The 15612-nt window shown below is 40.4% G+C and overlaps 1 protein-coding gene across 5 annotated transcripts in view; it reads left to right on the forward strand.

Moving 5' to 3' along the window:
* Setd2 (SET domain containing 2, histone lysine methyltransferase) overlaps nucleotides 1-15612 on the forward strand; it is a 55361-nt gene that overhangs the window by 19758 nt on the left and 19991 nt on the right. The window contains exons 4-13 of one of the 5 annotated variants that reach the window (XR_007209207.1): nucleotides 804-935; nucleotides 3089-3217; nucleotides 3695-3818; nucleotides 4263-4340; nucleotides 5717-5814; nucleotides 6655-6781; nucleotides 9278-9412; nucleotides 10428-10547; nucleotides 11705-12361; nucleotides 14874-15156. Coding sequence is in view for 2 of the 5 variants with exons in the window: in XM_048334406.1 (XP_048190363.1) it covers nucleotides 804-935; nucleotides 3089-3217; nucleotides 3695-3818; nucleotides 4263-4340; nucleotides 5717-5814; nucleotides 6655-6781; nucleotides 9278-9412; nucleotides 10428-10547; nucleotides 11705-12361; nucleotides 14874-14990 (1717 nt within the window). In the remaining 3 variants the exon portion in view is untranslated. Of the gene's footprint in view, nucleotides 1-803; nucleotides 936-3088; nucleotides 3218-3694; nucleotides 3819-4262; nucleotides 4341-5716; nucleotides 5815-6654; nucleotides 6782-9277; nucleotides 9413-10427; nucleotides 10548-11704; nucleotides 12362-14873; nucleotides 15218-15612 lie in introns of those variants that run through there. The other 4 variants (XR_007209209.1, XR_007209208.1, XM_048334406.1 and 1 more) reach the window with 4 other exon arrangements.

The following is a 15612-nucleotide window of genomic DNA, read 5'->3' on the forward strand; positions in this document are numbered from 1 at the left end:
GGGTCTTTGATTCTAAAAGTCTAAGAGCTAAGTTTTTCTCATTCTTTCATAAGCAAGGGACAGAAAAGGAAATACAACTGTAGCAACAAGAAAAGTGTTTGGGCTGGGGGGGCTGGGGGCTCACGCCCGTCATCCTTGCTACTCAGGAGGCTGAGATCTGTCTGAGGACCCCACTTGAAAGCGAGCAGGCGGAAAAAATCATGAGACTTTTTTTTTCCCCCCCTGATCCTGAGGTTTGACCTCTGGGCCTGGGCACTGTCTCTGAGCTTCTTTTGCCCAAGGCTAGCACTGTATCAGTTGAGCGACGATACCACTTCCAGCTTTTTTCTGTTTTGAGGAATCAAACCAAGGCTTCATGCATGGTAGGCAAACACTACCACTAAGCTACTTTCCCAGCCCTTCCATGAGATTCTCATCTCCAGCCAACCACAAGAAAAACAGAAGTAGAGTTGTGGCTCAAAGTGGTAGAGCAGTAACCTCGAGCAAAAAGCTCAAGAATAGCACCCAAGCCCTGAGTTCAAGCCACATGACTGACAAAAAAGAAGTGTTTAGTTTTCCCCTGCCTCCCTGTCCAAAATGTGCACAATGAAGTAAGGTACTTCACCAGGCTGGAAGTAGATGACAACAGAATTTGCTGCCAGTTATTTAAATGTATTATTAATAGATTAAATTTTCCAATAGTGTAACACATTTTAGAAATGGTCACATGGTTTATTAAAATTCCCTAACATAAACGAAGATATAATGAATAAGGAAATTTACTTCTCTTTAACTTTTACCCCTCGTTGAAATTTTCCCAACAGGAAGAAGAATAAATCACATCGGGATATTAAGCGAATGCAGTGTGAGTGTACACCTCTTTCCAAAGAGGAAAGAGCTCAAGGTGAAGTAGCGTGTGGGGAAGATTGTCTTAATCGTCTCCTCATGATTGAATGGTAAGTAGATTCAAGTACTCTGCTTTTATTCAACTCTTCTTTTAAATTTCTGTAAATTGGGGCTGGGAATATGGCCTAGTGGCAAGAGCGCTTGCCTCGTATACGTGAAGCCCTGGGTTTGATTCCCCAGCACCACATATGTAGAAAATGGCCAGAAGTGGCGCTGTGGCTCAAGCGGCAGAGTGCTAGCCTTGAGCACCAAGAAGCCAGGGACAGTGCTCAGGCCCTGAGTCCAAGCCCCAGGACTGGCAAAATAAATAAATAAATTTCTGTAAATTCTAAAAATAAGTCAAATTTAATGTTTTTTTTTCCCCTACCTGTGGATGAATACATTAAAAAGCTATCTCATGCCTGTAGTCCTAGCTAATCAGGAGGCTGAGATCTGAGGATCGCTCTTCAAAGCCAACTTGGACAGGAAAATCCATGAGACTCGTCTCCAGTAAACTACTCAGAAAAGGCCAGAAGTGGCGCTGTGGCTCAAGTGGTAGAGCTCTAGCCCTAAGCCAGAGAAGCTCAGGGACAGAACCCAGGCCCTGAGTTCAAGCCCTACAACTGGCATTTAAAAAAAAAAAAAAAGAGGGCTGGGGATATAGCCTAGTGGCAAGAGTGCCTGCCTCGGATACACGAGGCCCTAGGTTCGATTCCCCAGCACCACATATACAGAAAACGGCCAGAAGCGGCGCTGTGGCTCAAGTGGCAGAGTGCTAGCCTTGAGCGGGAAGAAGCCAGGGACAGTGCTCAGGCCCGGAGTCCAAGGCCCAGGACTGGCCACAAAAAAAAAAGATATCTCCTATGTTTTACAGAATTTATGATATTAAGGTGACATATGCCAGCATCATGTACTAGCCTATAGTACCTGATACAGTTTAAGTGTTCTATCAAGTAGTTCTTTAGTTAATGCTAATATATTAATAGTCTTTTTTCTTTTTTTTTTTTTTTTGGCCAGTCCTGGGGCTTGGACTCAGGGCCTGAGCACTGTCCCTGGCTTCTTCCCGCTCCAGGCTAGCACTCTGCCACTTGAGCCACAGCGCCGCTTCTGGCCGTTTTCTGTATATGTAGTGCTTGGGGAATCGAACCTAGGGCCTCGTGTATCCGAGGCACTCTTGCCACTAGGCTATATCCCCAGCCCAATAGTCTTTTTTCTTTAGTTCATTTGTGTCCTGGGAAGAAAAGGGGATATCTGTTAGCTTTCACGATAAAACCCTAACATTTCAAACTTGCTCCAGATGTAATGCCTTCCTCTTCCAAACCTCACCTGTGTGTTTACTGGGTAGATGCTCTACATTCAAGCCACACACCCCAGTCCCTAATACTGCATTTCCTCATTCTATTTCAAGCTTTAGTGGTTTTCTGTTGTTCGCTGTTTTTTCAGGATTATTGTGAAATTTAGCTTTATATTGATGAAAGTGCTGTATTGTTTATTTATTTTTTATTTTTTTTTGCTAGTTCTGGGGCTTGGGACTCTGGACCTGAGCACTGTCCCTGGCTTCTTTTTGCTCAAAGCTAGAGCACTCTACCTCTTGAGTCACAGTACCACATCCTTTCGTGATGGAAGGAATTTTTTTTTTTTTTTTTTGGCCAGTCCTGGGCCTTGGACTCAGGGCCTGAGCACTGTCCCTGGCTTCTTCCCGCTCAAGGCTAGCACTCTGCCACTTGAGCCACAGCGCCGCTTCTGGCCGTTTTCTGTATATGTGGTGCTGGGGAATCGAACCTAGGGCCTCGTGTATCCGAGGCAGGCACTCTTGCCACTAGGCTATATCCCCAGCCCCAATAATACTAATAGGTTAACCCTTTTTTTTTTTTTTTTTTTTTTTTTTTTTTTTTGCCAGTCCTGGGCCTTGGACTCAGGGCCTGAGCACTGTCCCTGGCTTCTTCCCGCTCAAGGCTAGCACTCTGCCACTTGAGCCACAGCGCCGTTTCTGGCCGTTTTTTGTTTATGTGGTGCTGGGGAATTGAACCTAGGGCCTCGTGTATCCGAGGCAGGCACTCTTGCCACTAGGCTATATCCCCAGCGGAAGGAATTTTTGAGGAAGATTGTATGTACATGTAGACTGCTAGGTCATACAGATGTGGCTACATAACATATTCTAGTTAAGATTTTTTTTATTCTTTTACTGTTTAAAGAATTAACTTTTACCACCTTCCCATTTCAGTTCTTCTCGATGTCCAAATGGGGATTATTGTTCCAACAGACGGTTTCAGAGAAAACAGCATGCAGATGTCGAAGTCATACTTACAGAAAAGAAAGGCTGGGGCTTAAGAGCTGCCAAAGATCTCCCTTCGTAAGTTCTGTTGTAATCGCCTTTTATTTCTTTTTTGTTAAACAACGGTAGATGTTTTATAGGAAAATGATTTGCTACTGAGCTTCTTTATGATTAGTAGTAGAAGTAGCTAGGATTACATAGTGTGAACCACTGGTACATGACTTGAATTTCTTATGTATAGCATGTTTAATCCCTTTCAAAGTTCTTTAATTTTATCAAAGAGGATTTTTTTTTTTCCAATTTGGCCACATTAGCCATGTTGTCTTCCTTTAATAAGTACGTTGATTTTTGTCAGCCTGTTATTAAACAATACTTAATATTTTACATTTACGAAATCTCTTTGGTAACAGAGTGTGCTTTACTTTGTGGGTGAAAACTTCCAAGCAGGCTACTTCAGGGCAGAACTTGAGACTAAAGAATAATGAAGCCTTTGTTTACGTAGAGCCGGCCAATAGTTGAAGGCATTGGTGAGAATGAGCTTCCTTCGTCTTGCAGGAACACCTTTGTCCTAGAATACTGTGGAGAAGTACTTGACCATAAAGAGTTTAAAGCTCGAGTGAAGGAATATGCACGAAACAAAAACATTCACTACTATTTCATGGCCCTGAAGAATGATGAGGTAAGCAGCACGGCTGTGTTGGCTTTGAAATCAGTTTAAAAAGTGGGGGGTTTGAAGGCGTTTTGTAACTGATCTCCAAAATGACATAAATAAGCCAGAGAAGTATACAGTTTTACACAGTCTCTATTTGTCTTTCTTTTTTGGTCGGTTGTGGGGCATGGACTCTGGGCCTGGGCGCTGTCCCTGAGCTCTTCAGCTCAAGGCTGGCACTCTACCTCTTGACCCACAGCTCCACTTCTGGTTTACTGGTGGTTCATGGGAGATAAGAGTTTTACAGAGCTTCCTGCCCAGGCTGACTCTGAACTGCGATTCTCAGATCTCAGCCTCCTGAGTAGCTAGAATTACAGGTGTGAGCCACCAGCGCCTGACTTTTTAATATTTTTACCTTTGCAAAATGTATTAACTTTCAAAGATCTCACTTCAGAACTCTTCTTCTTTCCCCAGATAATAGATGCTACTCAGAAAGGAAATTGCTCTCGTTTCATGAATCACAGCTGTGAACCAAACTGTGAAACCCAAAAAGTAAGTTATGGTAGATTTAGGGCTTGAGCTTACAGTAGTATATAAAAGGTACTCGTGAATTTTTTTTGTTTTCCTATTTACTATATTTCTTTTTGAAATAAGTTTAGATTTACACAGTATAGTAAGTATTCCCATATACCACCCTGTACCTACTTTTTCCCAACGTTAGCATTATTTGGAACTATAATACAATGATTATATCAGGGGAATACTATCAATCACAAGATCTTTCTTAAATTTTGACAGCTGTAATTTTTCTGGTTCAGCCTCTGGATTCACATGGCAATTGATTGTTCCCTTGCCTGTAGTTATTTTAGATAATTATGTAAAAGATACAAAAACACAAGACTAAATTTTAATTATGGTGAAGTCCATTGGGTACTGATATACTCAGGATTTTTTTAATCAAGTCTGGTCCCAGTGTGAAATTGGATTTTTTTTTTTTTTTTGGCCAGTCCTGGGGCTTGGACTCAGGGCCTGAGGACCTGAGCACTGTCCCTGGCTTCTTCTTGCTCAAGGCTAGCACTCTGCCACTTGAGCCACAGTGCCACTTCTGGCCATTTTCTGTATATGTGGTGCTGGGGAATCGAACCTAGGGCCTCATGTATACGAGGCAAGCACTCTTGCCACTAGGCCATATTCCCAGCCGAAATTGGATTGTTTTAATGAAACTCATGAAGGACTGAACAGCCAAAGTTGAGCGGGAGTAGAGATCCTGGTTAAGAAAGCTGTGGGCCTTCTTCCCAGCTAAAAATATGTCATTGAGCTTTGGCCCTGTATACAACTATACATGGTCTCATTACATCTTGAATATTGTTTTGACTAACCCTAACCCTTTGGGTTTTTTTTTGTTTTTTTTTTGGCCAGTCCTGGGGCTTGGACTCAGGGCCTGAGCACTGTCCCTGGCTTCTTTTTTTTGCTCAAGGCTAGCACTCTGCCACTTGAGCCACAGCGCCACTTCTGGCCGTTTTCTGTATATGTGGTGCTGGGGAATCGAACCCAGGGCCTCATGTATATGAGGCAGGCACTCTTGCCACTAGGCCATATCCCCAGCCCTAACCCTAACCCTTTGACTAGACCGGTTCTCTCCCATTGAGCCCCATCCCTACCTTAGTAGCAGTTAGTTTTATTAATCAGAGATAAATTATACATTTATCTAATCTGGTGTATCATTAAAATAACAGTAACACTTAACAGTAAATCCTCATTTGCCATTGGGAAAATATTACCTAAGGACCTACATGTATATTTTACATTATTATTTATTTATTATTTTGGTGGCACTGTGGTTTGAATTCCAAATGATGATGCTGATGATTGTGTGTGTGTTTGTGTGTAATCAATTACTTATTTCTTCTCTTATCAAAACATTTCAGTGGACTGTGAATGGACAACTAAGGGTTGGGTTTTTTACAACCAAACTGGTTCCATCCGGCTCAGAATTAACATTTGACTATCAGTTTCAGAGATATGGGTAAGTATGGCTTTGTTTTTGTTTTGGGGACTGTTTTTAGCTTCTGGTGATTCTGGAAATAGGCAAAGCAGATACAAAGATTTTTTTTTTTTTTTTTTGGCCATTCCTGGGCCTTGGACTCAGGGCCTGAGCACTGTCCCTGGCTTCTTCTTGCTCAAGGCTAGCACTCTGCCACTTGAGCCACAGCGCCACTTCTGGCCGTTTTCTGTATATGTGGTGCTGGGGAATCGAACCCTGGGCCTCGTGTATATGAGGCAAGCACTCTTGCCACTAGGCCATATCCCCAGCCCCAAAGATGTTTTTTTTTTTAATTCTGGTGTGAAGTACTTAGGAATTTATCTGTAACTATGGTATACTCTTTGGTGGTTGTATGTGTGCATGTATTTGTATTTTTGTCTCCAGACCAAGTACACATACAATCTATCTTCTTATGTTAGTGTATTGCATGAAGGATGGAAAATAGTTCCTTATTGGCTAGTTGTGTTTAATTAGTAAAGTAAGATTGGAGAAAGTCCTTAGCTACTAAGCATCCCAGTTGGGATTGCCAGTTGGGCCAGGAAAGTTCATGACACTCTAGGTCCAATTTAACCACCAGCAAACTGGAAGTGGAGCTGTGGCTCAATGTGGTAGAGCTCTAGCCTTCGGCACAAAGCTGAGGCACACTGCCCAAAGCCCTGAGTTCAAGCCCCACGACTGCGCAAAAAATTTAAAAAGTAAGATAGATCGATGCAATGTCAGTCACCCCTTTTAGAGTGACACTTTGGGTAATTGTTACAGTCTTGACATATTTTTATGGTTCACTTTTACATAATTGACTTCTTTCCTATGCTCATTGAACAGAAAAGAAGCTCAGAAATGTTTCTGTGGGTCAGCAAATTGCCGGGGTTACCTGGGAGGAGAAAACAGAGTTAGCATCCGAGCCGCAGGGGGGAAAATGAAGAAAGAGCGATCTCGAAAGAAGGATTCAGTAAGTGGTCCATTTGTTTTTCAACTTTCACATTAAAATTTTGGGAAGGAAGACAGCTTTTCTGATTGAAGAATTAAAAAAGAACGAAAAAACACACTAAGCACTTCCAGGATCAGATGAAAAAATTCTGAAAAACAAGTATGGTTGGTTGTTTTATTTCAGATTCATAGAGATTAGAATTAGGTACTAAGAAATACTGAAGTGTTTTTATTTTGTTTCTTTTTATTTCTTCACATGCAAATCTCTATTTTTGCCTACTTTCATGGAAACTAAATCCTACTGGACAAAATCTTCTGTCTTAGAATTTCTATATTAGGTTTTATAAAATTGTTAATGTACATCCACAGTTTATTTTCATGGTCATTCAGTTTTACTTTGTGATTATAGTATAACAAGTCCATTCTAATGTTAGTAGATATTGGAGGTTTTTCTTAATTTCTTCCCCACATTTTGTAAGCAATGATATTGTGACTCCTGGATACATGTTACAGATATTTCCGCTGTATATAACCAGAAGTGCAAATGCTGGCTCATATGATGTGTGAAAGTGTTTCCAAAAGTGCCTGTATCCATGTATATCCTCCATCATGGTATACAAGAGTTACTGTTGTTCCTATGCATCATACTACTTAGAGATTTTGTTAACTTACTGTGTGCATGACATTTAATAATAATTTTCTTTCCTGGTCATAGGGCTTGAACTCAGGGCCTGGGTGCTGTCCCTGAGCTGCTTTTGCTTAAGGCTAGCGCTCTACCACTTGAGCCATAGCTCCACTTTCCGGTTTTTGGTAGATTATTTTGGAGAGAAGAATCTCACAAACTTTACTGCCTGAGCTGGCTTTGGATCACAATCATCAGATCTCAGCCTCTTGAGCAGCTAAGATTACAAATGTGAGCCACTAGTGCCTGGCAAATATGTCTATTTAATAGCAGTTTTAATTAGTACTTCCCTGTTACTAATGAGGTTGACCACTTTGCTTATTTATTGACTATTTGGACTAGTTAGCGGTTTCTGGAAAGGTATCTATTTTTCCTTAATGTTTTTTTAAATTGATTTGGTATACTGTGTGTGTCTATATAGTACATTGTGTATATATCTGAATAGTAGTGATTGACTTTAATGATTGTGATCCAAAGCACATATTCTCATTCATGACCCTTCTTCCCCTTTGCTGTACTTAAGCATTGAAAACTACGAAAGCTGTATTACCATGGATTTAGTGTGCTGGTGTGAATGTTACAATACTCAAAAAAAAAAAAAAGTTCAGTATAGGCACTGGTGGCTTCTTCCTATAATCTTAACTATTCAGGGGGCAAGAACCTGGAGGATTGAGGTTTGAGGTCAATAGAAAAGTCCTAAAGACTCCATTTCAAAGCATGGCTAGTGCTACGTCTCCAGTGGTAGAGGGCTATCCTAGCAAATTATGAAGAACTAAGTTTAAAATCTTAGTACTACCTTCACAAGAAAATACTGTTCAAAAATTATTTACCTATTTTTTTTTCCAGTCCTGCAGCTTTAACTCAGTCTGAGCACTGTCCCTGGCTTCTTTTTGCTCAAGGCTCGTACTCTGCCACTTGAGCCACAGCGCCACTTCTGGCCTTTTCTGTATATGTGGTGCTGGGGAATCAAACCCAAGGCTTCATGTGTACGAGGCAAGCACTCTTGCCACTAGGCCATATCCCCAGCCCAATAGTATCTATTTTAAAAAGTTACTGATTGAATGAAAGCAGCATAACAAGGTTTCAGAAAACTAAAAAGAAAATTTATCTTTTCATCCACTGATTATTTGCAAGATTCTAGATGTTACACTTTAGGAGAAAAGTAGAATTCTAAAGTTGATCTTTCCTACTCTAATCTCTCAAACTAGGAAATACAGAAGTTTTCTATTTAGGATATGCAAGAAAAAAATCTAAACTGGTCTTCTTGTCTATGTATTTAATCTATTCATAAACTTATGATATTGGAAATGTAAAAGAATGAACCTCATCTGGGTGCTCATGCCTGTATTCCTAGCTACTCAGGAGGCTGAGATCTGAGGATCATGGTTCAAAACCACCCCTGGCAGGAAAGTTCATGAGACTCTATCTCCAGTTAACCATCGGAAAATTGGAAGTGGAGTTGTGAGTCAACGTGGTAGAGCCCTAGCCTTAAAACAAAAGAGCTCAGGGATAGCGGCCCAGGCCCTGAGTAGAGGCCCACAACCAGTGACCCCCCAAAAAAGAGCCCTTTATGCATTTTCTTTTAGAAGCAAAAATGGCTATTGGTTATCTTCCATGTCTTAAGCAACATTTCATATTTTCTTACTCTTGTATTTTACCCAGTTGGCATAATATAATTTTTTTCCCTCCCTAGGCTAAAGGCACAGTTTCTTTCTGTGCATTTCATCTTTCCAGTTACTTGTGAGGCTAAGCATCTTTTCAGGTTCCTTCATTTTTAAATCAGTAGGTTTGTTTTGTCTGTTTTAAATAACCAGAAATTTTTCTTTGCTGTGGTAGGTAGATGGAGAGCTAGAAGCACTGATGGAAAATGGAGAGGGTCTCTCTGATAAAAACCAGGTGCTCAGTTTATCCCGGCTAATGGTTAGAATTGAAACTTTGGAGCAGAAACTTACCTGTCTTGAGCTCATTCAGGTAAACACCAATACTGATGTGTTTCATTTTTGAATTTGGGATAAGACAGCCTTGATGATGAGTTAATTTTTTTTTAAATGTATAGATGAATTCTATAGGACATAGAAAGTTTGTACTTCTAATAATACAACTGAAGAGTTCAATATTATTAGTAGTAAATGTTGTTTGCTTTCTCTAGTTTAAAGAATGTAGTAAATTGGGTTTTTGGTGTAACCATTCATTGCACCTGGCATAGGTTTTTCTCACCTCACTTATTAGCATGGCAAACTATTTTGCTACACAATATTAAAGTAAGGTATTTAAACAGCAGTCTCATTTGTTCTATTAAGTATACTGTGTGAAAAATAGATACCTATTTTCAATATATGATGGCCACAGGTTATACCTTAGTAGTAGCTTGTTTGATCTTCAGCATTGCAGAAAAGAGAAGAAAATCTTACAGGCAGAAACCTTTTGAATAAGCATCTGAATAACAGAGAACATAAATGACTCAAAAACTAGGGTTTTTTTTTTTCAATTTTAACATTTTCAGTAAAAATGACTGGTACAAGTTTTTACTTAACCATTGAGTATTGAAATTCACAGTAAATGATCTTATAGTTTTTAAAATAATTTTCTGCTTTGTGAGGGTCCAGATTTACTGTAAGAAAACTGTCAGAAAAAAAACTTTAGGGAGGGAGGGACTGGGAAGAGTGGGGGAACAGAAGACACTGTACAAAAAACATACTCATCACGTGGCTTATATAATTGTAATCCCTCTGTGCATCACCTTTATAATTAACAAATTTCACTTTTTAAAAAAAGGAAATGTAATCTATAACACTTAGCTGTAGGATTCTAGTTGGGTTAGTAAAGTTTTCTGGGTGTCCTGGCTTTTGTTTTGTTTTGTTTTTTTTTCTGGGTGTATGTGTATGTGACTATACATGGACTCTTTGGTCCTTATAAGCCTTCTTAATGTTCTGTCTGGTATGATCTCCCCAACACTCTGTCTCTCGTCTCTCTCTCCCCATGAAAGAACACACACTCACCGTCCTGTCTGAAGTCCTTTCTGGAACGGCATGGGCTGTCTCTGTTGTGGATCTGGATGGCAGAGCTTGGTGATGGCCGGGAAAGTAACCAGAAGCTTCAGGAAGAGGTCAGCTCACATTCACACACTTACTTCTTACAGTTATTGCATTGATTGCTTAGGTGGAGGGAGGGGAAGTTATCAGTGGATATAGATTTAGCCGTCTATTTGCCACCGACATGAAGTAGTCAAATTTATCATCATCCCATACATATCCTTTGCTAACAGTGAACTTTGCCCTTTTGGTTTCCCCTCTGTCTTTTTACACCTGGGAACTACAAGCACAAGATAGAATATCATAGTTCAGTAAATGATTCCATTTGTTGTGAAGACCATAGTTTTAAAGTGGGAAAACATAGACAAATTGTACATTAAGGTTCATTGCCAGCATTGATGTAGTACTTAGACCTTCATATGAATTTTTTTTTTGTCCATTGTGAGGCTTGAACTCAGGGCCTAGACGCTATCCCTGAGCCTCTTTATGCTCAAAGCCTTGTACTCTACCACTTGCCATAGCACCACTTCCAGTTTTTAGGTGGTTAATTGCAGATAGGACTCTCACGGCGACTTTTCTGCCCAGACTGGCTTTGAACCGTGATCCTCAGATCTCAGCCTCCTGAGTAGCTAGGATTGCAGTTGTGAGCCATTGGCGCTTGGTTTGTATATATAATTTTTTTTAAGTTACATAGTTTCAGGAACAGCTGGTACAGAATATTGACCAGATCCACTTAATTTTGTGAGTACTTGCTTCACATTTTATTCTTGGGGATTAGACTTATTAAAAACGTTTTGCTTCCTTTCTAAAGGAAAATATAGTTACAGCCTTTAAATACGTCTTCTTGATTTTGGATGGGTTTTTTTGGTGCCAGTCATAAGGCTTGAACTTGGGTTCCTGAGCAATGTCCCTAAACTTATGTGCTCAACTACTCTGCCCACTAGAGCCACAGCTTTTTTTGCTGACTAGTGAAGACAGGAGTCTCACAGATTTTGCTGCCTGGACTGGCTTCAAACTCTGATCTTCAGAGCTCAGTCTCCTGAGTAGGATCACAGGCATGATCCACCAGCACCTGAAAAATGCATTTATTTTTACAAAGACTATGTCTTAAAGTAGTAAGATGGCACCAGCATACATTACTTCCATAGAAATAGTGAGTCCCTCCCAGAGGTTTGAATGGTCACCTATACCAAGTGATGTTCTGTTTTTGTTTTTAATTGTTATTAATTAGATTATAAAGACTTTGGAACACTTGCCCATTCCTACTAAGAACATGTTGGAGGAAAGCAAAGTACTTCCAATTATTCAGCGTTGGTCTCAGACGAAGACGACTGTCCCTCCACTGAGTGAAGGAGATGGCTATTCCAGTGAGAACACATCGCGCGCCCACACACCGCTCAACACACCCGATCCTTCCACCAAGCTGACCACAGAGGTGGACACAGATACGCCCAAGAAACTCATGTTCCGCAGACTTAAAATTATAAGTGAAAACAGCATGGACAGTGCAATCTCTGATGCCACCAGCGAGCTGGAAGGCAAGGATAGCAAAGAGGACCTTGACCAGCTAGAGACCGTCACCGTGGAGGAAGAAGAGGAGCCACCGGCCCAGCTCCTCCCGCCGCAGCTACCTGAGCCCAAAGCGGAGAGCGAGACCACGACCGAGGCCAGCAAGCCGCCCTCAGAGCCAGAGGCTGACGTTGAGACGGAGCCCAAAGACAGCGGTGGCACAAAACTGGAAGAAGCTATGGCTGAGGAGACGCCATCCCAAGACGAGGAGGAGGGTGTGTCTGACGTGGAAAGTGAGAGGAGTCAAGAACAGCCAGATAAGACTGTGGATATAAGTGATTTGGCCACCAAGCTACTGGACAGTTGGAAAGACTTAAAGGTAAGAGAACCTTCCTGTTGTTTGTTCACTTTGACCTGAGTCGTTCAGGTTTAGAGTTCCTTCAGCCACTTTTCTAGCCGTGGGTATTTCTGAAAAGTGGAATACCATCTCTTAAGTGTCAGCTAATGAGAAATGTGTCTCAGCTATTGTTTGTCTTGGTGAGAGTCCTTCTAAACCAGTAGACAGCACCCCCCCCCCCCGTGTCCTTATTTAGAAAAGCGTGTTTTTACGTAGGTGCCTAGACATTCAAGTGCTCTTCACATGAAAACTGAAAAAGAAAATCCTTTGAGGAACAAACATGATTCTGTTTGTAATGAGAAAAGTCCGAGACAAATCAGAAGTGATAGGATTAGGCTGGAGGTGTAGCTCAATGGTAGAGTGCCTGCCTAGAAAGCCCTGAGTTCAAATCTCATAAAAACAAAACCATGAATTTTAATCTAGAAAAACAATTTTACAGAACTAGTTGGTGTTGAGTTTCTTTATTGCTTTCTGAAATAGGTCTGCTCTTAAATTCCTATTTCTTTGAACAAAAAGGGAAAAATAGATCTTGGAACTCGTACATACTTTGTTTTATGAGAATAATCTTTACATAAAGAATGTTTTATGAGAATAATCTTTACATAAAGAATTTAGTAAGATCATATAGAGAATTTGCCTGACAGAAAACCTAGTCTGGGTCTTGGGAAGGCATGGTACCTTGCAGTTTGTAAGTGACAGAGACCTGGGATTCAGGTCTATTTCCTACCTTTGGGTTTTTTTGTTTGTTTGTTTTGCTTTCTTCTACCAGAGGTGAAACAAACTAGCAATTCCGATTTATTTTCAGCAAGATAAAAACTACAAAACTCATCCCCATAAGATCCTGTGATTTGACCCCATGGAACTGGCCTTGAACAAAAGGAGTAGTTGTTTGCTTGTGTACTGTGCTTCCTATTTGCTGCCTTGAGGCCCTTTCAATGTGGTGTGGTTCCAGCATTCACTTACTGGCTTGTGCTCTTATATTCATTTTACTCTTTCATCATTTAAAATCAGCATAAACTCAGCTGTATTAAGTGTTACAAAATCTGACTTCATAAATATAAAAGGCAGTGTTCACAGTAACTGTTTTATCCTACAGTGTGTGAACTGCAGGAGTCAGGATTGCAGTTAATTGACAGATACTGGGACAATCATTTGATTTACCTTTTTTTTTTTTTTTTTTTTGAAAGCTTGCTGTGTAATAGCACAGCTGTCCCTAAAAGAAGATTTTGTGTTTGGACATTACTGGTGGGAGCCTATACTATGACCATAATAGCTCAGTAATAAAAGTGGAGATGGAAACAAACACTCAAGTAGACATAAAAAGCCTTTACAACCATAGTTTTATAGGAGAGGAAGTGTTGTAGATTCAGTAGTTTACCTGAGACTTCTGATTGATATATTTTAAATTGCTAAGATGCCATGAATTTGTCTTAAAGTTTGTAAAAAGGCAAATATTCTTGCTTGTCTACGTAAGTTTGTTTCTGTCATTGTAATGGTATAAATTACTCTCTGGGCCACATTTACTGTGATTAACTGTAACTGGAGTAATTTAAACACATGCTCTGGACATGTTTTTTTTTTTAAGTCTGCAAAATTATTTCTTTCCCTTCTTCCCACTCCTATCTAAAAAGTCAAAGCAGTTTCAAAACAATGTGTAGATTGATAATTCTCTTGACTTGAGGTTTAAATTTTATTTATACTTTAAGTATCTCCTTCTTGGCCCTCACACTTTGGATTTATCTTGAATCTTATCATCAAGGGAGCCATTTAAGTAAAATCCTCCTTGAATTTGTAGTTTGCTTTGGAATTATTAGTAAAAAAATACCTTGACTGTGAACTGTGTTGTTTTGTTATGCATTAGTGCTGGCGTTCTTAATTCTTCTATCATTCTATAACATCATTATTTTTTCCCTAAACTCTGATTATGATTGTGTTTTTTTTTTAAAGATACTTTAGGTAGGTAGCATTTAACCAGGAACCCATAATTTGAATGTGTTAGAAAAAACACACTGACCTAATGTGATTATCATACTACTCATTTGTACTATCCCGGCATTGAGTTAACTACTTCTGTCTGACTTTCACCTATGTGTTCAATAGACATTGGCTAAAAAGAAACCATTTTGTTCAACCTTATTAAAGCACATGTTGCCCAGCACTGTGTTCTAGTTGCAGATATTTATTTTAAGATCATTACTAAAAAGCACAATCCCGATGATGACCTTTTTGTCCACTCTCAACTCTCCCTGATTTTCTCAGGCCGCTCTAATGCTGGACACGTGTTCCAGTTGGCCTTGCTACACTGGATGGAGTGAAGAACTGAGAGGGATTGCTTCCAATTCCTTACTCGATAGTTTTTCTGTGAAAGCAGATTGTAGGGATCATCAGTAAATGAACATGGGTGGGAGGGAAGGGAATGAAGCTTCGTGAATGACTCTTTGTCCTCCCAGATCTGATGATGATCCCCCTTGTAACTTGAACCATTTCCATCTAGCTTCTCAGGGCAGCAAGGAGCTTGTTAACATCACCAGCTGACCATGTGTCTCCCTTTCTCAACTCCATTTCCAACTTCGTGCTGAAGAAAAACAAGAACCTAGCGTGCATTCTGTGAAGAAGCAGGAAGATGGTTGGGAAGTTGGCTGATGCATGAAAAATATAATAGGTGAAAAGAGGACAGAGGTGGTTAACTCACTGGCGCCGGCGTTATTTTGGTGCGTCCATTGCCGACAATGGATGTCGTTCCGGGAAAATCCCTACTTCTGGCAAGAAAGGATTAAGTGAGCTACTTTTTCTATACCTATATACACAGGACCACAGCCTTGATTCACAAGGCTTATAGAAACACTCCAAAAGTAGACCTCAACCAGGAACATCACCTAGTGCCTGACTACTTAAACACACGTATTTGTTTTCATATGCAACTTGACCAGGCTACATTTTTCTTAGCGGGGACATGTGCATATAATTCTGTTTGCAAAAGGAACTGTGTGTACATCATCCCTCGTGCCGAAAAACGTAGCCTAGGTGTCACAGGGCAACACAGCGATTACAAGCGAACAACCAATCATAGTTTGGTTGGAAAATCTTCATTTGGATCATGTGAAAAGGAGGTAAGGTTCCTGTGGACTCGGCAGTGTGAAATGCTCTTGAACACACCAAGAGGTCTAGTAGGTAGGGACGCTAGAGCTTTTTTTATCAACATGTAAAACTATAGGATGTACATCTCTCCTCCC

The sequence above is a fragment of the Perognathus longimembris genome, chromosome 26 (genome assembly GCF_023159225.1).
Source record: "Perognathus longimembris pacificus isolate PPM17 chromosome 26, ASM2315922v1, whole genome shotgun sequence".
Classification (NCBI taxonomy): Eukaryota; Metazoa; Chordata; class Mammalia; order Rodentia; family Heteromyidae; genus Perognathus; species Perognathus longimembris.